The sequence below is a fragment of the Acyrthosiphon pisum genome, chromosome A1 (genome assembly GCF_005508785.2).
Source record: "Acyrthosiphon pisum isolate AL4f chromosome A1, pea_aphid_22Mar2018_4r6ur, whole genome shotgun sequence".
Lineage (NCBI taxonomy): Eukaryota > Metazoa > Arthropoda > Insecta > Hemiptera > Aphididae > Acyrthosiphon > Acyrthosiphon pisum.
Window position 1 is genome coordinate 49,067,547 of NC_042494.1, and position 22,579 is coordinate 49,090,125.

Sequence of the window (22,579 nt, forward strand, 5' to 3'; positions counted from 1 at the left end):
TTATAATACTTATAAGTTATATGATATATTTTAATATTTACACACGATAATATCGATACGTTCTAAAAATGTATAAATAATTAAGGAAACTTGTGTTAATATATTGGTGATATAAATTAATCAATACTATTGTATAACTAGAAAATTGACTCAACTTATTAACTGTACTTATAAGAAATTTTGTAATACCTACCTGATGAATAGGTACCATCAATAATTTTTTTTTATTTCCATTTTATGTGATGATTTATAAAAGTTTAATAATATTGTATACAATTACCTACATAAATATTTTATAATATTATCATATTATATTATAAATTACAATAATTACTTAATACTTATTTACTAATAATGAATTATGTTGAAAACAGTGTTACATAATGACTGAATAATAAATAATATTAATAATAGTTCTGGTAGTTCATAGAACAATAATGGACATTTGGAATATTTTAGAGTATAATCCTTAGATACATATGTATGTATATGATCTAAATTCTAAGATATAATCACAGTATAAAGAGCAATACTATAATACTATATTATACTGTGGTATAATCATCGAATGTGTAAGGCATGGGGCTTTTTTTTCCTAGATTCCTATGGTCACTATACCCATAGATATTAAATGTTTAATTACGGTGTTCTGCACTTGTACTGTCATATTATATACTAAAATACTATGAGTAGGTACCTATAGTAAAATCATGTTATTTATATAATAAAACCAAAGTTTTTGATTATGGAAACCATCAAATTGGTAAGGTATGTTCAAGATTTTTATTTATTAATTAAAAATTACTTATGAAATTGGTTTATAGAATAATATATTGCATCCCATACGGGTATCATGTATTCATGTGTTCTTCTATAAGTATACCGTATAAACACAGAGAAAAACAGAGAAGTGGGTATTTTCGCATATACGCCCTTCTACACCACTGAATCTTCTAAATATTTTGACTTTTTTTGAACTACTTATAGAAATTTGATATTTTTGATTTTACTTCTATAAACATTGATTAAAAATTAATTAAGACAATATAATTGCGTATATTGTCTTTTTGAAAATTTTACATCAATATTCAATATCAAAAATTACAGGAATTAAATAATAATTCTTTTATACATTTACGATTTATAATAAATAAAAATGTATTTTATACATTTGTGGTATTTATCTAAGAGATTTAAAGTTGTATACTAGAAATGTAATAAATGTATAAACTATAATACAAACATTATTTTTAAATAATAAATATAATATCACAATGTCACGACTCTCTGAGCCAACACTAATTATATTGCCAAATTCCACAAATAGTAAAAATCAAAAATCAAAGACAAAGGCTTACTTTAACTTTTGATCAAAATGTTTGTATACAATAAATATTCAAGTTCAAAAATATCCACAATATATGAATTAGAATTATTTATTACATTATTAGGTGCATTTTCAAATACCTATCCATAACAATAATACGGGATAATTAATAATAATAAAATAACTCTTTTTTTATATTACACTTGATACTTTAAAAGTTCAAATTTTTTTTATTTATGATACAATACAATCATTATAATATAAAGTTAAGCTAAATAATAAATATTCATAAAAAAAAAGGATCCAAGGAAATTCATTTTTTGATTATATGATTTATTTTTAAGAATATTGAATATATACCTAATCATATACTTTGAATTAATAGTTTAGTTTAGTTCAGTTATAAACAAGAAAGTAACTTTATGATTATTACAATATGTTACCTAATCAATCAGTTTAGTTATTTCTCTGTTGATTGTAATATGTTTGTCCATTATGACCTCTACCTCTTTTGGAGTAACCACGTCTATTTACATCTGCAGAATCATGTCTAGTATACTCTCTATTATTACCACCATACTGATCTTGACTATTGCCATAATAATTCTGAGGATCTTGGCTATTGCCATAATAATTCTGAGGATCTTGGCTCCGCTGTCTTTCATTTGGTATACCTTGGAATCTATTATTATCATATCCTTTGTTTTGATAGGTACCTTGATTGTAATTATCATACGTTCTACTCTGCCCTTCATGATTGCTACCATGGAAGTCCCTGGACTGATTATTGTTCCAGCCACCTTGCACTCGCCCTCGTCTATTATTTTGATGAAAATTTCTGCTTTCATTGCCAACACTGATTGATTGAAATCCATCAGTCATCTGGTAAACATTAGATCCACCTTGAAAACCACCAATGTCAGAGTTTCTATATGATTGGTTGTCTCTATTTTGTGGGCTTCCACCTTGACCTCTACTGTTAAACTGTACACCTCTATTTGACTGACTTCCTCTATTTGATTGGCCACCTCTACCTCCTTGTGATTGTGTTCTTTGCTGCCAACTAGGCATCTCAGGAGGTGGTGCTTGTTGTTCATTTGGTCTTCCACCTCTATCAGGTACTTGACCAATCATAACTTTATTAACTGATGAATTTGTATTTTGTACAGCCAACATACTAGAAGTTTTTTCAACAATTGCTAAATCATCTCTAGCCAACAGAAAATCAGATGTACAAAAATTAGGTAATTTGTTTATTAGATTTAATTTAGTTTGGTAAATTTCTTCCAATTTTTGCTTTTTATTTTTTAGTCTGTCAGGCCATTTAAATGATTGTACTGTTACGTCGAGTCTCGTTAACAACATTTTGCTTCGTATGTTAAATTCTTCATTAAGAAGTTCTATACTTGTATTAATGTATTTCCATTGTTCACTAGTATATGAATTACAAACTAACGACTTTCCAATTAATGCAGGTGGAACAGTTTTTAGAAGATCTTGCAATTTTGTATTAACTTTGTTGAATAAAGAAGAAGTGTTAATATTTTGTGGTGGCTTAGGAAATTTTAAAGTCATTAAAATCTCTTTAACATATTTAGATGTATTGCTCTCAATCAGTGTCACTTGCATATTACATTTGGTATTAGTAGTGCTAGCATTTATTATTCGAGATGCTCTTAATTCACCAATCAAATAATCTAATAAAAGTAACTTGTTTTCATCTGAATTTAAACGATTTTCAAAGTGGCCATCAATAAGAGTGTTATAAGAACAACCAGATTCTTTTAAGAAACTACTAACTTCCAATAAGAATGAACTAGAATCTGCTTCGGAGCTAATAGAATTTACATGTTCTTCAAGTCCCAATAGTATCTGAATTTCTTTGGTTATCCATTCAACTAATTGAGTATACTTGATGGATTTTGGTCCACCATTAATTGATTTTCTAAATTCTTTAACAGAAATGGATTTTCCTAAACTTCTTAAATCTTCCAAAATTAATGATTCCATTATTTACCTAAAAAGAAGAAACATATTAATACACAATATAGGTATAGTAAGATCTATACTCTATACCAATTTATAGCAACTGTAATTGCTAATAAAATCAAAGTTAACTATAATATCAACTTTGTTAAACAGACAAGGATTAAGGCAAAAGTTGTTAGCTAATAGCCAGGCAGTACTCTAGGTAAATCTTTTTATGTGTTAACCTTTACTCACTTTTTGCGTGAAACATGTTATAATACGTTGAGTATAAAAATTTAACCTGTCGTTGGTGTCGCTATGAGCATTTTGCTCACAGAACTGTTATTTTGGGTACCATTGGCTTCAAATTATTTTGTTTATATCAATATTTTTAGTATGCTCATACAAGTTATGAATGAAAAAAAATATGTGGAAAATATCTAATCTATATATAAATATATAAACTGTTCGTCTTATTACCATCAAATCTCGACAGTTACCAGTATTTGCTCCCCAGGGATCGGCGGACAGTTATTTTAGCCAAAACATACCAATATTTCTTCCATCATACTGATCAATCTAGTAATGTGATAATAGTTTTTAAAACTGTTTGGATTCGTTGTAATGTCTACTTATAGATTAGTCAGTCCACTTTTCCTAATTTCACCTTCAAACAATAATTAAATGTGAGCAAAACACTAACACGTCATTAATGATGTGAAAACATTAGCGTCACAAACGACGGGTTAAAAACATGCAATATTTAATAGTAATATAATACAGTGGCGACCAATCTTTTTTTAACCGAGGGCCAAGAATTTTAACTTTTTATTTTTTAAGTTAGTAGATATATTTTATTTATGTTATTTATATTTAGATGATGTACTACAATATGGCTGCAACACAATGTCATGATCATGTCTGATTGACAATGTAATTGACAATAAGAAATGGGAAATAATTTATATTAAATTATACCAATGTTACATATTTTTAGTAGGTAAATGTGAATTACATTATTTTTCCTATTATGATTTAATACTTTGGCGGGCTGGTTAATAAATGATCGCGGGCAGTAGTTGGTCACCACCGATATAATCTGTAACTAATGGGATCCAAATAATAACAAAAAAATATTCGATTTTAGTGGGCCAAAATTAATTTTATGTGTAAAATGGGTATCCCCGGGTATAGGGGTCGAATTAATCTTAAAAACAAATTAATTATTGAACAGGTACAAAAAAAAAGACAACAATTAAAAGTGAATAGTTTGAAAAGCCAAGTAAGACAAAACTATATTAGCGCAGAATAATATAATAAATACAATTAATATAACTTACACCTTATGAACCTGAACACGTTTGTATTTCAAAGTAATAATTAATTACCGTAAGACGTGGGTTTGAAATAAACACTACCTATTATAGTAATTAGCTATTGCTTATTGAAAGTGGTAATTGAACTATCGATCCAAAATCAGAAAAGAGGCTTCCGCGGCTGAATTCAATAGTTGATTGTAAAGATAATAGAATAATGAATATTATAATAATAGAATAGTCAATATTATTTCATATTTAATTGTTATTTGTTATTTATTATTTTACTATCAAAAACCGACGGTAAAAAAAATGTTAACATTACGTCATGGAAAATGGAAATATGAAATATATTATTATCACCAAGACCTGGTAACCGCCATATCAACTACGGTCTTGGAAGATAAGGTCGAACTACTTCCCACTCACCAGCCAATAAAATATTTCCTCTTGGAGGTAAAAACGTGTCCCAAGTTGCCGTAAAGCACGGCTGCCGGACGGACGCATATATAATGCCCTATGGGTCCAAACAGACGACCGGATTTTGCCGGCCGGCGCTTTTGCCGTCCGGTCGATTTTTCCACTAGGGTCGACCGGCCGGCGAATTAGTATTGGTATTAGTATAATATTATTTAAGAAACCTGGTAGGGTTAATACAATATTTTTTGAAAAATTATAATACTTACTTATTTGCTCAAATTTTAAACCTGTGCAGTTATAAATTTTGGAAATGCTCTACCTTGTACACCAAATATAATATGGAATAATTTTAAAATTAGACAATAATTTGAAATAAAGTTATTATTTTTCATTCGTGCTCAGTCTGTTGGTTGAGTGTGTCGTGTTCAGTTTAATTTTTAAAAATGGATTCAACAACTCTAGCGATTATTGCACTTCAGTTTTTAAAAAAGAAAAAAGAAAAAAGGAAAATTCAAAATCGATGTTGGTGGGTTCATCCTGTATTAGCTAGGAGAATGGATCAAGGGCAATTTATAGTAACTTATAATGAACTAAGAACAAATGAAGGTATAAGTATAAAAATTATAATTGTACTTAATATGACTAATTATTAATTACTTTTTTTAATAAAGACATTATTGCTTTATAGATGAATTATTTAGTTACACTCGAATGACAATGTCAACATCTGATGAGCTTTACAGTTTGTTAGAAACAAATTTGACCAAACAAACGACTGATATGCGAGTTCCTATTGGTACAAAAGAACGTCTATGTATAGCATTAAGGTAGGTAGTGTACATTACGTGTTTACTTATTTAAATTTTATATTTTTTACACTAGTCCCATTTATCACGCTTCACATATTTTTATGATAATTTAGAATTTTCTTTTAAGTACCTAATTAAAATATTCTCATAACATAATATTGTATGAATTAATTTTTTGCGGCTGTAAAAGTATATAAAATTAAGATATTAAGATATCAAAATTAAAAAAAAAATTAAAATATTTTGACTGGATATTTAAGTTAAAAACATGAAATATATATATATACCTAGCACAAATCTATATAAAAAATATATTCCGCACTAGTGGGTAATTATTAGTACAATTTAATTAACACACATTTCTATATTCTATATAATATTATAAGTGAATTTTAATGTCTTTAAATAATATATGCTAATATAGGTACTTACATTGAATCATAATATAATAAATTAAAAACAATTTTTAATATTTAATTAAATAATAATTAATCAGTCTATGGGTAATAATTATTTATAATAATAAAAAATTCTTAATTGTATTAAAAAGCTTGTTATAAAATGTAATATTTTGATGCATTTAAAATATAATAAATTAAAAAAAATATATTTTTAATAATTTCTGTAAGCAATAATTCCCTATGAATGTAAAAAAATTACATTTTCAAAATTCTCGGAACTTTAATTATTTTATAGCATTAATATTATTTTAATTACAACAAATTATCAAATATCAATTAAGGCTCTAATAGAACTAATAGTTATTTTACTTGTGAACATACAACATTTGAACTTCAGATGCTCATAAAAATAATTGTGAATATTTGTTAAAATTTTAGTAGTAAATATTTAAAATGTTATGCATTAATATCAGTAAAATAATTTTCATAATTGAGAAGAATTTCGTAAAAATAAGATCTGTTAATAGTTATAAAAAAAATAAAGACTGCATTTTCAATTTTATTTAACGGGAGTAATTTTTTTTTTTAGATATTTAGCTACGGGTTGTTCATTTTCTGAACTTCGTGTAAATTTTAAAGTGGGTGCAAGTACCGCCCGTGGCATAGTTTTAGACACATGCAAAATAATTTGGAATAAAATGAAGGCTTCATGCATGCCAGAATTAACAAAAAAATATTGGATAGAAGTTGCGGAAATTTACAAAAAAAAGCTAATTTCCCTCATTGCCTCGGACCTATTGATGGGAAACATATACGGATTAGAAAACCCAGCAATACGGGATCGGAATATTTTAATTATAAAAATTATTTTTCTATTGTACTAATGGCCGTCGTCGACGCCAATTATAAATTTTTAGTTGTCGATATTGGTGCATACGGAAAAGGCTCAGATTCACTAGTATTTCAAGACGGTCATTTTGGTCAAAGACTTCAACGTGATGAACTAGATCTACCACAAGCATCCATCATTGATGGTTACAATATGGGCCCGTTTTTCCGTATGTGTTTTTAGCCGACGAAGCTTTTCCTTTATCAGACCGAATAATGAGACCATATGGTGGTAATAATTTATCTGTAAGCCAACGAATTTATAATTACCGGTTAAGTAGAGGTAGACGCTTTGTAGAATGTGCATTTGGTATATTAGCCAACAAATGGCGATTATTCCATACGCCAATTACATTGGAACCAGAAAATGTTACACACGTGGTTAAAGCAGCATGTGTACTACATAATTTTATAAGGGTACGTGATGGTGTACATTTGGAAGATGCAACATCATATCAAGATTTCCACAATGTGGAGTTTCCAAATGGTACGCAGAGACTTGCAAGAACAGTCCGCGATAACTTCGCAACATATTTTATGAGCCCTGAAGGTGAACTTCCATGGCAAATGTCAAAAATTTAAATGATGGTAATATAGGTACATTTACGTGATTTAAATTTAAATGTATATTTATATATATTTTTCAGTTTGAGTTTAAGTATTTTTTTTTTTCTATAGGTATATTATATAGGTACGAAAAATTTAAAAATGTAGTATTTCATAAGTAAATAATAAATGGTTGATTAAACTTACCTGCTGTTCTTTTATCATTTGCTGCCAAATTTTCCCAGGTTTCGTTATAAAATGATTTGCACACCTCATTCCAACTGTTTTCTTTTTTAATTTTATCTGAATAGTCTGAATCTGATGTATTCCAAATAGCAGGGTGAGACCGCACTACATCAATTAATTTTTCAAAATCCAAATAATCAATAACATTATTTGGGTCCATTTTAAAAATAACATATAGTCTCAAAATCAAAAATTGTAGTTTATGACGTCGCGGTCGGTTGGAATTAAACTGCACTCGTTTTGTTCATATTTTGAGTTGCCGTCGACAATCGTGTATCGACCGTGTTGTAACTTGTCGCAACGATTCATAGACATGATGACAATTTTTGTATACATATATAGCCAGTCAGTGGCGTGCCGAACTGACAAGCAGACCTGAGGCAAACTATACAATTTGATCCCCCTCCCCACCACCAACAGTTTTTTCACTATTTTTTTTTATTATTCAAAATAATAAATATTATTAAGTTTTTTTAGGTATAAGTTGCACATCTACACTAACACACCCACCCACCCACCAAAATTTCCCTTGAGGCAATTGCCTCAAAAAATGACTGTTCGGCACGCCACTGTAGCCAGTAGCCACACATTTTGTTGTCGCATAATTGCTTGACTTACTAATATTATTCTTGTATGATATAATTGTATTATAAAATATGTTTTTGCTAAAATATGAATTTCAAACGCTCATAAAAATTTAATTTGAGTTTCTTATAGACATTTTTTTTTTTGATAAAGGTAGATTATCCTATAAGGAATCTTGTATCACATTTTAAAATCTTAGTTCTAAAAAGAAAAATTTTTACGAATTATAAACTCAACATAATTAGGTAATTTCGTGATTTTTCCATGTTTTTCAAATCTCATTGTAACAATATAGTAGGAGCCTTGTATTAAATTTTCAAGTATTTTTACTCAACAAATAAAGTTTTATTGACATTCATAGAAAAAAAAACTAATTAAATCGGAAACTGAAATTGTCCCTAAACAGTTCAAAACAAATCAAAATATTTTGAAAATCTTATCATGTATAGAAAATGGAAATATAAACAACCAGTGAAAATGTCATGTATTTACGGTAATTTGTTTTAAAGTTACACCAAAAACCAAAGTCGATTTTGCGTAAAAATTCCCGTTTTTCCTTAATTATTTTCTTGTTTTTCACGGCGCTTTTGAAAACTACTGGAAAAATTTTACTTTTGATCCCCCAAAGTACCAACTAGATTCACTTTCCTTTCAGAAAAGATACTGTTAAAGAAAATCCAGGCACTTTTACTGTTCTAAAAGGTGATAATAGACTAAAATAAAAAAACCACACATCGTAAAATAAATAAATTCATCGTTCCACTCAGAATCTAAAATGAATTGTAAGATTGGGAATTTGATGAAGTTGTTGAACACAATTATGCAAAGGCTGAAGTGATAGACTGTCTAATATATTATTTAACTGGAATGTAACAAAATATTAAACATTTACCATTAATTATTATATATTACGTTAATGTTATTCATATATTACAAATCAATTATTTACTTTTATAGGGTATTTATCCAAACAAATGTTGAAATAGGTACATTAGTGATTGCAATACTATGTAAGTCAGCTTTTTTAACACCACAAGTTTATTCTGAACAAATGTGTGTTGCATTCGTTAACATGAAAACTAAGGGATGATTGATTGATACGCCCAAACGTTTTCTTTTTCGATTTAATCAAAAAAATTGAAAATAGTTTATCAAGCATTCTTTATCCACTTATAATAAAATAAATACTTATTTATTTTACTATGCATCCACGCACGTATTTGAACTCATCATAACAGATTTAATGTCTGAAAAGACAATTCATTTTCCAATTCAAGTCATGGGGAGGATGTAATGTCATTTACTGTAATGTATTATAATAGAATGAGAATGAGGCAATTTTCACAAGAAGAAAATAAGAAAAAAAGAAAGATAATAGAAATAAAAAAAAATTGCCTAATTCTTAAAATCTAAATATATATTTATATATAAAAAATAAACCTTTTTAAATTACAAATGTTGCTACACACTCTTTGGATGAATATTTTGGTAATTTACTTGGAAAAAAAAAATCAAAAACTATTGAATTTGAATAATTGGAAATATGTAAATGTTAATTGTGAATATCATAGTTCGTATGACTTCAGACTTATATAGATACCTCCATATACAGATATATTTTAGTAATGGTTGTAATGTTATAAGGTGGAATATGAATTCGCGAATTACAACCAACGAATTATTGAGATTTAAGTATTTTACATAAATTAATAAAAACTTTAATTATTAAGTAGGTAGTAGTCGGTAAATGCCTCACACATATATAGGGAACGGATTTTATTTTAGTATAAAATCAAAAATATTTAAATAGGTATATATTTGTTTATTACTTAATAAATATTTATTTATAAATGTATAATATTTAAATATTTGAATTGAAAATAAGATAGAATTATTAAAATTTTGTTGAAATATAAGCTTTCTGTCTCTATTGCCTCTATGTTTACTGGTATTGATGTGCTGAATAACTTGACCACGTTGGTCGATAGACACTGATTTATTACAAGATTGATAGTATAAAACTTGTCCATCACTCCTAAAAGTTTCATTCGGAAATTCTTCCAAATAAATACTAACTTTTGACCTTTTTGTGCGAGCTACTTTGGGCATATTTAAATAGTTAACAATATTATACTACACAAACGGACACAATACGAAAATAACGTGATCGAATAACGCTCATACGAATACTGATCGAAAAGTGAACGCATATACTCGTATACTGAAATTACTACCTATACTACTTAGATAACATATCGAATCGTTGTCGTTTGATGTCAAAGGTGTACAGTACAGAGACCTAATCGTATCGCATATCGTATCGTGAAATACTGAAATAAAAATGAAAATTTTTCAATAATATAGAATACATATATTTATTTGTAAAATAATTAAAATATACACGAAAATTCTACAATATTACATAATTTATGTTTTATTTGTAAATAAATTTAATTATTCTAAAATATTTAAAATAAAATTATCATCAGATTACTTGAAATTAAATGAAACGTGTACATATATCGAAAACTTTCCGATGCTAATACTACATAAAAATATTTATTTCAATTAAAATCCGTTCCCTATTACCTTCGTAATATATACATATATATGTATATTACTAATTATAATATTTGTATATAGCGCTTGGAGTAATTTACATTTTTCGTGGATTATTGGAATACCTATTATATTATTTTGATTCATGGTTAATGCCCGGAATACATGAGGCTAGTTTTTTTAAGCTAGAATAGCAAGGTAATGCTGGTACGCTAGAAAGCTAGTAATTTTAGATTCATGTAAACATAGTTAGCTCTGTTTTTAAGCTAGCAAGCTTGAAGCTAGTGAATATGCTAGTTGCTAGCATGTCAAAACAGGCTAGTAGGATTGCGTTCTATTTTTTTGAGAATTGTTCCCAGTGGCGTCATTTCAGTTTTTATTAGACTAAGGTAACTTTTCACTGCTTTTCCGACTCAACATTTTTTTCACTCAGATTCTCATACCATAGTGCCATAGTTGTTAAAATGAAGGGAGGGGTGGTAAATGTGCCGACTTAAGGTTGATTTAAATATTAAATACTAGACTGCCAGACTGGGGCAAATGCAGTGTTTGGAAGGAACGAATTGCTTTTCAAAGAACGGCACAATGAACGAATTCCTTTTTATAAAAAAAAGAATGAGAAAATGAACCATGTTATAGTTCTTTTTTCAAGGAAAAATAACAAAATTGTTCTTTCCTTTCTAGTTCCAATAATTTTTACAGATAAGTATGTATATAATTGAAATTAAGATATATATATTTTTTTTAAGGGTATAATGTATATTGCTAATATTAGTGATCGTTATCTAGTATCGACGTTAAGACAATCGATATACGTTTGCCAACAATTTAATTTTGAAGAAAACCTCAAAATAGAATTATAAAATATGTACCTACTTGTATATTATATTAGAATTAAAACCTAAAGGAGTATGCATATGAAGAAAAAAACATTAATGATTAAGTAAGAATTTTTATTTTATTTGAAACTAAAAAAGGAACTCGTTCATTTTCCAAAGGAACGAATTCTTTTTTTTTTTAAGGAACCCGGGATAAGTGGGAATATGGACTACTTATATTACCATGGAGATTAGAGATGTCTCTCATCATCATGGCAGATATATTATGTATGATATATTTATGTTATCCGACCCTATCTACTTATACCGTGGTATAAACTATAAACCACTCTTATCATTTTCCAACCGCCATTTGCCACCCGCCAGAATACAATAATATATGAACATGATGGTTGCAACTTGCAAATAATTTATGTTGTTTTATTGTACCATTCAGTTATGTGATAATTTTGAATTTACTAATTTTCTTTTTAGTGTTATTTACGATTCTATGATGTGCCGATTTTTATTGTAAATTTTTCTATATAAGTGAATATTCAAAATACTAAAATACTTGAGTGAGTACTGAGTAAATTATTTATACTTTTGACTGTGTATTGTGTGAAACGATACTTAAATGTGCCATTAGTGTAGACTGTAGGAGTATAATAGTAACATAGTGTTTATACGTTGAATACTAACTTACATTCATAGTATTAATATTTAATATTAAAAAAATGGTCATAAAGAAATCTATCGTAAAATTGTTTGAGAAGGCAGGCGATGTTGGTCCTCAGCCAAATTTGCTGAAAATGCTTAAAGACAAATTCCTTGATATGTCTTGGGCAGAATTTTCCGTACTGTTCATGGATGCAACTATGTCTGTTATAGTTACACAAACTACCATCCATTGTGTAACAGTCAACAATATGATTAAGTTTGCTGCTAATGGTTTATCTGTATTGTCTGAATACTCAACCAAGGACGGTCGTAGTGGCTTGTATTTGATATCCGAGTTTTTCCAATTGTGTCGTAAGTATGGAAATGCCAATGATAAAGCTATCAGATGGAGGTTTTGTCTATTTCTTAACCATTTGTTGAATCACATGACTGAAGGAACAGTATTATCTGTAGAACTATGTGACGTTGCAACAATGTTGTTGTTAGACCGCTTGCAAGACAAGAAACCAGAAGTTCGAGCACAAGCTGCACATGCTTTAAATCTGTTGCAAACTCCAGACAATCCTAAATGTCCCGTTGTTAAAAAATTCATGTTCCATATGACTTGTGATTCTAGCGTTGAAGTTAGGACAGTTATTGTTAAAAAAATCGCAATGTTTAACAATGTTATTGATGAAATGATGAAGAACACATTATTTGATGTTAGTGATAATGTCAGAAGAGAAGCTTACAATCGTTTCTTGGAATATCCATTTTTAAGGTTATCATCCAAGCAAAGACAAACATTATTGGAGATAGGATTGGAAGATAAAAATGAATCTATCAGATCATTAGTGAAAAAACGGTTTTTGGAGAGATGGTTAGATGCCTGTAATAATGATTTTGTAGTGTTATTGAACAATTTGGGAGTGGATAATGAAATTGTATGCGAAAAAGCTCTGAATATAATATTTGAGACCTATTATGATAGTCAGGTTTTGGATTTTATAAATGAATATTTAAATTCAGATTCACGAATGATTGCATTTGATAAGTTAAGTGTAGAAAAAATTTTTCTTTGGAAATGCATAGCCAAATATTTAACTACTGAGAAAAAAATTGAATTAGCTCGCAACCAAGGACATGTAGAGGACTATTACGTTGATGTTTTATTACCAGATTTGGTAAAGTTTTCTGATTATATACGCGATTATTATTTTAATTCTATGAATAGTAATGAATTTATACTCATACAGTTGTTGGATATGACTAGTGCATTTGCAATGGACGATGTCGGGGCAGAAAGTCTAAACAAACTTTGCTTAGATTTAATATTGGATGATCAATTGTCTGTAAAGCCTATAAAATCTGTGGCAGTATTGTTCGGCTTGACTTTCAAAAATGGTAAAGACCTTTTAAATTATGTTAAACAAATCTTAAATAAAATTCAAACAAGAACAATTGATATCTACCCTTTAATTGATAAAGTTGGTACAAAAGAATTATTAGAATTTCAAGTTAAATCACAAACTGATAAAATTGAAGAATTATTAAAAAATGAATCTCCAGATACAAAGGAAATAGAAATGTTAATATTGAAATTGAAGAAATTGAAAAAACAGTATAAAGAAATAAATGTATTGCCAGAAGAAAAGATATTAGTAGATATGGCTGTGAAAAATGTACTTAAGGTCTTTGAACTGGTTTTTCAAGTTCAACAACTACCAAAAGTTGGTATTGAACTTTCCCTATTAACAGATATTGTTCAGAATATTGTTGTTGGATACTTGGAATGTTCTAAGGTAAATGTACGGATGGAAGCAATTCGCTCTCTTTCACCATACTTGTTGGTAAATAATGTTCCTGCAGCCAAAGTACACATGAATACTTTATGTAGTGAAATAGCAAGACCCATGACTGATAGGCACTTGTTATTCAAAATAATGTTTGAATTGTTCATGCGTTATGATCTCAAAACTTTTGACATGAATGATGACTTGGACACAGATGAAGAATATGAAGATGACTTTAGTGTTGACAATATTTTACCATTACTAGTTAACTGTATTGATTATAATGTCGATGATAGTAGTTTTAAGTCAGTGGTTGTAAAAGGTTTTTGCGACTTATTGATATTTAAAAAAGTCAAGTCCATCAATTTACTATCTAAACTTTTGTTAATATGGTTTAAACGTTTATCACGAGAAACATTCAGTATATATAATCATTTGGTGAAATTCTTTACATCTTATGTGTTTTACATTGATTCAAGTAGTAGTGCATTGGCCATGTGCTATGTTCCAGTGTTAAAAGAAATTTATGAATACAATTTGGCGGAAAAGTTGGGTATTAAAATAGATGAAGTGAACTCAACTTTAATGAACCTCACTCGAGGACTTATGTACAAGAATGAAAAAAAGGCTATTAACGCTCATGGTGAACTAGCATGTTACATACTTGATTATTTATTAGACGAAAACCAGCCCTTTACGGCTATGTTAGTAGATACCCTGTACAAGTTAGAAATTGATTTTGACAACAATGACAAATTGGTAAACACAATTGGCCCAAAATTGTTGCGTGTGATCAAATATTTAAAACATTCGGATGACAAAAACAGTTCAAAATATTTGAAAAAAATTAAAAATAAATTTGATCCAGTTCTACAGAAAAAGGAATCTTTTATGAAAAAAATGAATGAAAAGAAAGTTGATGCCACTGAAAAGGAAGTTGATGTCACTAAAAAGGAAGTTGATGTCACTGAAAAAGAAGTTGATGCCACGGAAACGGAAACGGAAAAAGAGCAGACTCAAGGACCTTCGACCGTCAACAATGAACCGGACATGGTAGAAGTTCATGAAGATTTGTTTACACAAGAAAATTTAATAATCATGAGTAGTGATGATGAAGACGACAGCATAGAAGGATTTCAGACTACAAAACTGGATGCAATGAAACGTTTGTCGGAAGTTTTCAAAAGAAGTTTCAACGCAAATACATATGAATTAACTTCAGATGATAGTGATTAATTTAATTAATTAATTATTTTGTTTTTAAACATTAATCGTACAAATTTCTCAAAATTATTCCAAGGGCACTACTAGCCATACAAAATATAAATATATTAACAATTTAATGTCATTCATTTTGTTAGTTTCAATTATAATCTTATAAAAATAATTTTCTTATTAATTAATAATGTATTGATAGTAACAACAATACTTTTAAAATACAATCAGACTATATTTTGTTTAATAACAAATATGATGTATGAACTTCCTGTCTATTTTCCTAACTATTTTTAACATAATATCCACCTTCATACATGTTTTGGCTCCTGCTAACCCTACAAGCCATAACTTACTGTTTATAGATAATATTATTATACATATAACTTTCTAGAATCTGCATTGTCAGTTTTGTCAACTATCGTATTTGGATGAGTCTTACCATGCTGAATGAGCTTTTAATTGGTTATCAATAAGAACTAGAACTGGCTGAATTTTAGTACTGAAGAGCGCACAATTGGCTAAAAAGTTTGAAAACCACTATATTACAAGCATTAGTAAGATAAATAAAATCTGTAATGCCATGGTAACGTATAGTAACTAATATATAATATAAACTAATAAAATTAAAATTGTATATACTACAAGTCCTATCTAGAAGATAGACATTTCTCTGTACGATATGGCTCAGCCTTATCTGAAATATCATTAATTAGAGCTGGAGTCCCATCGTACCTATCTAATTCAGCTTGTACACATCAGGCCAACTCACTACCAACTTTAGTATCACTGGCGACTTTGCTGATAATAAAGTTATCCTAACCCTCAAACAGGATCCAAACACAATTTAGCATGGTACAAAGAGTGGGGATTCAAAGTTAATGAATCCAAATCCATTCACTGCCCATTCATACTCAAACACAAACTGTCACACTCAACAAACAACCTCTCCCCAACTGCCCAAAATGTTTGTTATCTAACTGGTCTATACCTAGATCGTCTAAATCTTCCCAAACAATCCCGTAACGTTCCAGGCCGGCGTTTAAAGGGTAACTAGTATTTGTGACCAGCTAGTCGACTAAACCACATCATTAAGTCCTAATACCGAATAGTATCTTAAATCAAGTCATTCAAGAACACTTACAGGGCTTGACTGGGCAGGTGGGATACCGAGAGTTTCCCGGTGGGCCGCTTCTACTTGTAGGGACGTTTTTTTTTTGAGGTTTATCAATTAAGACTCATTCTGTCGACAGACATAAACGCATTGTCTAATGCGATTGTTTTAGAAAACTTTTAGAGTTAAGGAAATTCCTCAAAATAGGTATGAAAAAATGTATAAATTGTCAAAAATAGATGCTTGTGTGTTGTGTCATAATATTATTGTCTTAATGTCTTCGTTAATTGGGAATCCCTACCTTATGTCTGTACCGCCTAAAATGTGTGACAATTACCATGATATAAACTCCCAACTATTCCGGTACCGCCATAGTGGCTGAACTAAGGTATAATAATGTGACTCAGTGGACACAATTTCGCAAGAGCTCAAACCATAGGCGTAGAATGGTAGGGGCTAAAGGGGCTATAGCCCCCCACGTATTCTGTTTGGCCCCTTGTGTAAAAGTTTACTGTTTTATACATCCATATTATGTGAGAACTGGAAAAAATTTCTATTATTATAGCAAATAAAACATGGCTTGGAAATTCTATGACTAGCTTCTTATTCTTTGAAAATCTATCGTTATTTCATATTGTAAGGGATTTAGCTAATATTATTAATTCTGAAGATATTCTTAATATATTTGCACAAAAAAGTAGGCGTTTTAACCTTATACTATAGTAATAATTCCCAATTTCAAATTTTTTTTTTTCATATTTAATTCAAATACAAAATATGTAATTTATAATAATGTGATGTATGGTAGTATACATATGTATTTTAAATAAAAATGATTACATTTCTTTATACTAACTACTAACCAATTTTTAATAATAATATTAAGTGTTGTTTTTACAGGTTACCTAAGTGGGCTGATTTTTTTTATTTTACCGGTAGAAATTTTTGATCCAGTCCGGCCCTACTTATTTATCCCTCAATCTATTGTTGCCACAGATATATAAAAATACTAGATAGCCGACTTCCGTATTATTATTGTCACCAATAAAATGGCTACCATCGTTATCTAAGAGGTGAATATTTATGTTGTATTGTATTGATAAGTAACAATGTTACATGCATAGACCTTATACTAATAGACGGAACATCTAGGCGGAATGCGGGTGGATGGTGCGGTTTGCGTTACAGTGATATATATATATTATATACAGAGTATTGTATCATCTAGTGCGCATGTGCGGTGTACGTTGTACCACCTTGATCAGCGCCGTCACGTCTGAACGCCAGAACTACAACCACGTCCCGTCTATTAGTATAAGGTCTATGGTTAAATGTTGTTGTATGTATATATTTAATCATAATATATTCAAAGTAGTGTCTTATCGCCTACTGTATCAGTTTAATTTGTAAACAGTCATCTCTTAGATAGCGATTGGCGGCCATTTTGTTGGAGACAATATTTTACACGTATGGACTATAGCAGTCAGCTATCTAGTATTTTTATATATCTGTGATTGTTGCTTATGGTAAAAACATTTTATACAGATTGTACAAATTAAAAATATGGAAAAAAAAATATGTTAATAATACCACTTTTTCAACTTTAAGAAAACAGCAGTAATCAGTAATAATAAACATTTTAAACAAAACATTTAAGTCAATTCAATTTTTAAAAGGGGCATTCCAATAAAACTGTAATTACTATCCTAGCAATAATCACTCTCTCGAAGTTTAGCAAGTTTTTTAAGACATTCAACATTTGTTGTCAAAGGAGTAGGTCATTTTAATATAGCATCTGTGTCTGAAGAGTAGGAGTTTTTGATCTGTATTTATGAAATACTTTTATAAACACAACACACAAATAACATTTTTTTTTTTAAATATATATTTATTATAAAATAGAATTATTAAACTTCATCTATGTAAACAAAGTTTATAGATACTATAATGTACATATTAAATAAAAATAGCATTAAAACGTCTATTCTCTCTATATAAAATAAAGAAGAAAATATATTGTACAGAGAAATGTTATATTGTTATTTTGGTATTCGACAGTATAGTGACAGCTGACAAGGCGGGTAAATGCTTGTTTACTTTATTTATAACATAATATAAAAAAAGTAAATTGAAGTAACACAGAGAACAAATAAGAAGGGTATACACACAACTGCGTACATGAAAACACAGTTTCAAGTTGATGAGTTTTTTTCTTATTGATTAATGATTATAGTAGTAGTCTGTACTATAAGATTATAAACGATTTATTAGATAAAATAATAATAATTTTTTTTTCATTTTGAGTGCATACAATAATAAATTACAGAAACATCAAACCATCATCATACATGTACGTCTTCTAATGTCTATTTTACTAGTGTTTTTCCACAAATTCGTACAACGTGACTGGTATATGTCCAATGAATGGTATACGGTTTTTACGTATGGCGCGAGCAGCGTGGCACGCCAGAGATGTGTGGCACAGAGGGTTATGCGGAGTGGCTTTGCGCATGTCACAGAATGTGTGACCAGCTGCATTGACAGAATCGTAATGCGCTCCACCGCCCAAAAGCAGTTTGATAGTAGTCATATCTTTGGCGGAGACTAAATGGAGCGGTGTGTTACCCTCTTCATCACGTGCATTGGGGTCGGCGCCAATTTTGAGCAACGCTCTCAACAACATAGACGCATCTTCAGCGCTGTTGGATTGGGGATGCCGGGATGTTGCCAGAGCAGTTTTACGCGCACTTGCCAAATGAAGAGCAGTCTGACCGAGGTGTCCTACAACTTTGCACTTGTTCAAACGATACAGCAAGCGGTGGGTCAGGTGAGAATGATCATCATTTCGTATCAATCTAAATACAAACCGTATGAGAGAATTAAAATACATTTTATAGTGTACAAGCATACTTGATTTACAATAAAAAAAAACATAATCATACTTGAGAGCCATATTAAAGAGATCCAATGAAATGAGCAATAATCTAGGAGATAAATCAAACGACGGTGGCAGCACTCTTGGTTCACATAATTCATTGACAGCTTTGACCAGGACTTGAATGATGTCCTCAAAAGTCAAAAGCGCCGGAACTTGTCTGTACCCGTTGTTGTCGTTGGTAGCGCATGCGTCAGACATGAAAGAGAAGAGTTCGGCAAAGGAGAAGAATGAAGAGACAGTCATCTGGTGGCAAGACTCAAGAGAACCTCTTTGGATGTCTAAGGCATGGTTCCACAGAGATATGCACCGGGTAAATTTGCCGGCGTCAGCATACACAGCACCTCGATAGCGCACATAGTAACTGGTGTCCGGATGCGTTGGACCTAGGATCCGTTCTCTAACTAACAAAGCCTGGAAAAAGACAAACATTAAATATTATGAAATTTAAACAAAATGTTCAGAGCCCCAGACCAGCGTAAGTGAAGGAAATAACTTGCCTGCATCCTCATCTCGTCAGGTTCAGACAACAGTTCGTTGAGTTCCTCGTGGTTTTTCACTTCCTGAGCCCATTCGTACGCTTCAATCGGCAGTGCGTTGTCCGGTTTCGGTATGTCCAGTTCGCCGTCGTCCTCGCTGAACCTCAGATCCATAGCTTGTTTCCACAAGTCGAAACCGCCGATTAAGTCTCTCCTCTTGTCAATGTATGTGGCACCGAGCAATTCCAGAGCTTCGATCTTCTCTTTGCGTGACACTAAGTTGTTACTCTTAACCAGGTAATCGACTATGTCCGCGTGACCGGTCACGCATGCAGCCAACAGCGGAGTCATGCCTGTAAATATAAACAGAAAACAAATGAGAATTATTATTTATCACCTACGCAAGGACGATGTGGTCGGTTCTTTTTTTGGCACTCTAATCAGTAATCATTCACCTCATTGCGCAGTACTATTTTTACTATTAAGATAATATTACAACATGTGGTAATTATATAATAATACAATTGAGTGGCACTAACCATAAGAGTCCACTTCCATTTTGGCCCCGTTGAGTATGAGCATTTTGAATATGTCCAGGCTACCCGATTCGGCACAATCATGCAACGCAGTATTGCCTTTGACGCTCTTTTTGTTGATATCAGCTTTTAAGGCCAGCAGGAAGTTGGCGATTTTGTAGTGGCCTTTGTAGCAAGCGATCATCAGGCACGTGTGACCGTGACGGTTGGATACTTCGATGTCTGTGGGAATGGAAAAATAATATGTTAGTCGAGAAAATACCATCGTCAGAGTAAAATTGAACCATCTACTATAATATGAGGAAAACACGGGTAAATTGAACTATACGTACGACATCTTACGACTCATAAAAAGTGATTACGACGCCACTTAGCCGCTATAATAATTATGTGGAAATAATTTGTCCAGGTAATAGAATACGCTTTTCTCCCGAGCGATTATCTACTATTGAATGGGCGCCGCCGAAGAAATGGTAATTAGACGACGAAGAAAAACAACAGTTTGTTGTTCCCGCAGTTAATAAATTTCACCTTCACGGTGACGATTAAAAAGCGAGTGTCACACGTACGCGGTAAATTCCATAATTATTTTTACATAATAAATTACACTTGTCCGCTTCGCAAATATTATAATGCATATAAATAGGTATATAATATACTATATAGGCATCGTGATGCGCATTAGTTTAGGTAAAAATTTCAAATTTGTTTTTAGTTTTTACGAACTCGATTAGATAAAGTGTAGAGCTTAAACCTTAAACTAACACCCAAGCACGATTAAACTGAAATTCGATTGAATACAAATCGAAGTGGTATTCACATACAGGCGAAAATCCATTAAAATTTCTGGGGGGGGGGCTAAACATTATTAACATCAATGTGATCGGGGGTGGGCTTCGATCCCACACAACTAAAAAAGAAGGGGCTTGACAGACTTTATTAGGGGGGTTAAGGGTGATCCTCAAGGGTCTTTGGGGCCCCTCAAGCCCCCTCCCGTTTTCTGTTAATAGGCATTAATTATTAACAATGATTTAATTACCAAGGTGCGAATTGTGTCATATTTCGACTTTCCAGTTTCCCAGAGCATACACACAATGCACTATAGTGCATAATAATACAACGGTATTCGGTTAATAGCCGCCAGAAAAATAGGACATTTAAAATCACTTGAAGATAGGTTCGAAAAGAACTGTTTTTCATGCTATTAAAAGATCCATATTTATTTCTACGTACCTAATTAAAACTAATAAATCTTAATTAAGCGACATGGATTTTGAAATAAGTTTGGATTCCTCGACCTGTTTTATTTGAATTTTACTAACAAATTTTTAATATCTAAAGCTTGAAAATGTAATACAAGATTCCTCATTTGGTATGTTACTGGAATTAAAAAAAATGTAACCTAAAGCCATGCTTGTCAAAATATATTATCCGTGAGAATTATTCGTATAGAGGTGGCAATTGCACCTCTATCCCAAATATCAAGGGGTGGCAATTGACCTAGTCACTTAGGGTCAGCGGCGTAGTTAAGGGGGGGGGGGTGTAAGGGGTTTCCATCCCCCCAAACAAAAATCTTTTAGATTCCGAGTGGAACGATGAAATGTATTGATTTTACAATGATGTGTATTTTTATTTTTTATTTTTGTGTCTGTCATCACGGTTTGGGGCAGTAAAACTGCTTCGATTTTCTTCAACAGTATCTTGTTTGATGGGAAAGTGAATCTAGTTGGTGCATTCGGGAGGTCAAAATTTGAAATTTCATATAGTTTTCAAAAAAGCCGTGAAAAACAAAAGAAAAATTAAGGAAAAACTGGAATTTTTACGCAAAATCTGTTTTTGAGAAAATTATTTTTGGTTTTTGGTGGAACTTTAAAACGAATGACTGTAGATACATGAAATTTTCACTGGTTGTTTATATTTCCATTTTCTATACATGATCAATTTTTAAAAATATTTTGATTTGT

General features: G+C 30.6%; 5 protein-coding genes across 6 annotated transcripts in view; 3 read left to right on the plus strand and 2 right to left on the minus strand.

Annotated features, from left to right (window-relative positions):
* Positions 1–1,639: 1,639 nt before the first annotated feature.
* LOC100166160 (protein FAM98A) lies at positions 1,640–4,896 on the minus strand. 2 transcript variants are annotated; one of them, XM_003242742.4, is made up of 3 exons: positions 4,636–4,896; positions 3,776–3,962; positions 1,640–3,344 (listed from the first exon to the last, which is right to left on the minus strand). In XM_003242742.4, exon 3 carries the CDS (start codon positions 3,335–3,337, stop codon positions 1,784–1,786), a length of 1,554 nt encoding a protein of 517 aa, XP_003242790.1. In that variant the 5' UTR covers positions 3,338–3,344; positions 3,776–3,962; positions 4,636–4,896; the 3' UTR covers positions 1,640–1,783. The 2 variants fall into 2 exon arrangements, with proteins under 2 accessions (XP_003242790.1, XP_001943023.1); XM_001942988.5 differs by lacking the exon at positions 3,776–3,962 and having other exon boundaries at positions 4,636–4,895.
* Positions 4,897–5,474: 578 nt separating this feature from the next.
* LOC100572068 lies at positions 5,475–7,313 on the plus strand. Its single transcript, XM_003242721.3, has 4 exons — positions 5,475–5,637; positions 5,720–5,858; positions 6,831–6,889; positions 6,946–7,313. The coding sequence occupies exons 1-4, from the start codon at positions 5,475–5,477 to the stop codon at positions 7,311–7,313; spliced, it is 729 nt and encodes a 242-aa protein (XP_003242769.1).
* A 32-nt stretch (positions 7,314–7,345) lies between these two features.
* LOC103308604 lies at positions 7,346–7,711 on the plus strand. Its single transcript, XM_008182291.1, has one exon. The coding sequence runs from the start codon at positions 7,346–7,348 to the stop codon at positions 7,709–7,711; it is 366 nt and encodes a 121-aa protein (XP_008180513.1).
* Positions 7,712–12,315: 4,604 nt separating this feature from the next.
* On the plus strand, positions 12,316–17,777 carry LOC103308605 (condensin complex subunit 3). Its single transcript, XM_029487211.1, has one exon. It carries the CDS (start codon positions 12,621–12,623, stop codon positions 15,570–15,572), a length of 2,952 nt encoding a protein of 983 aa, XP_029343071.1. The 5' UTR covers positions 12,316–12,620; the 3' UTR covers positions 15,573–17,777.
* Positions 17,778–18,532: 755 nt separating this feature from the next.
* The window catches only part of LOC100165723 (protein fem-1 homolog A), a 30,337-nt gene continuing 26,290 nt past the window's right edge, over positions 18,533–22,579 (minus strand). The window contains exons 4-7 of the mRNA XM_029487212.1: positions 20,619–20,837; positions 20,101–20,432; positions 19,608–20,014; positions 18,533–19,520 (exon numbers count right to left, since the gene is read on the minus strand). Of these exons, the coding sequence (XP_029343072.1) occupies positions 19,040–19,520; positions 19,608–20,014; positions 20,101–20,432; positions 20,619–20,837 (1,439 nt within the window). The 3' untranslated portion in view covers positions 18,533–19,039. The remainder of the gene's footprint in view (positions 19,521–19,607; positions 20,015–20,100; positions 20,433–20,618; positions 20,838–22,579) is intronic.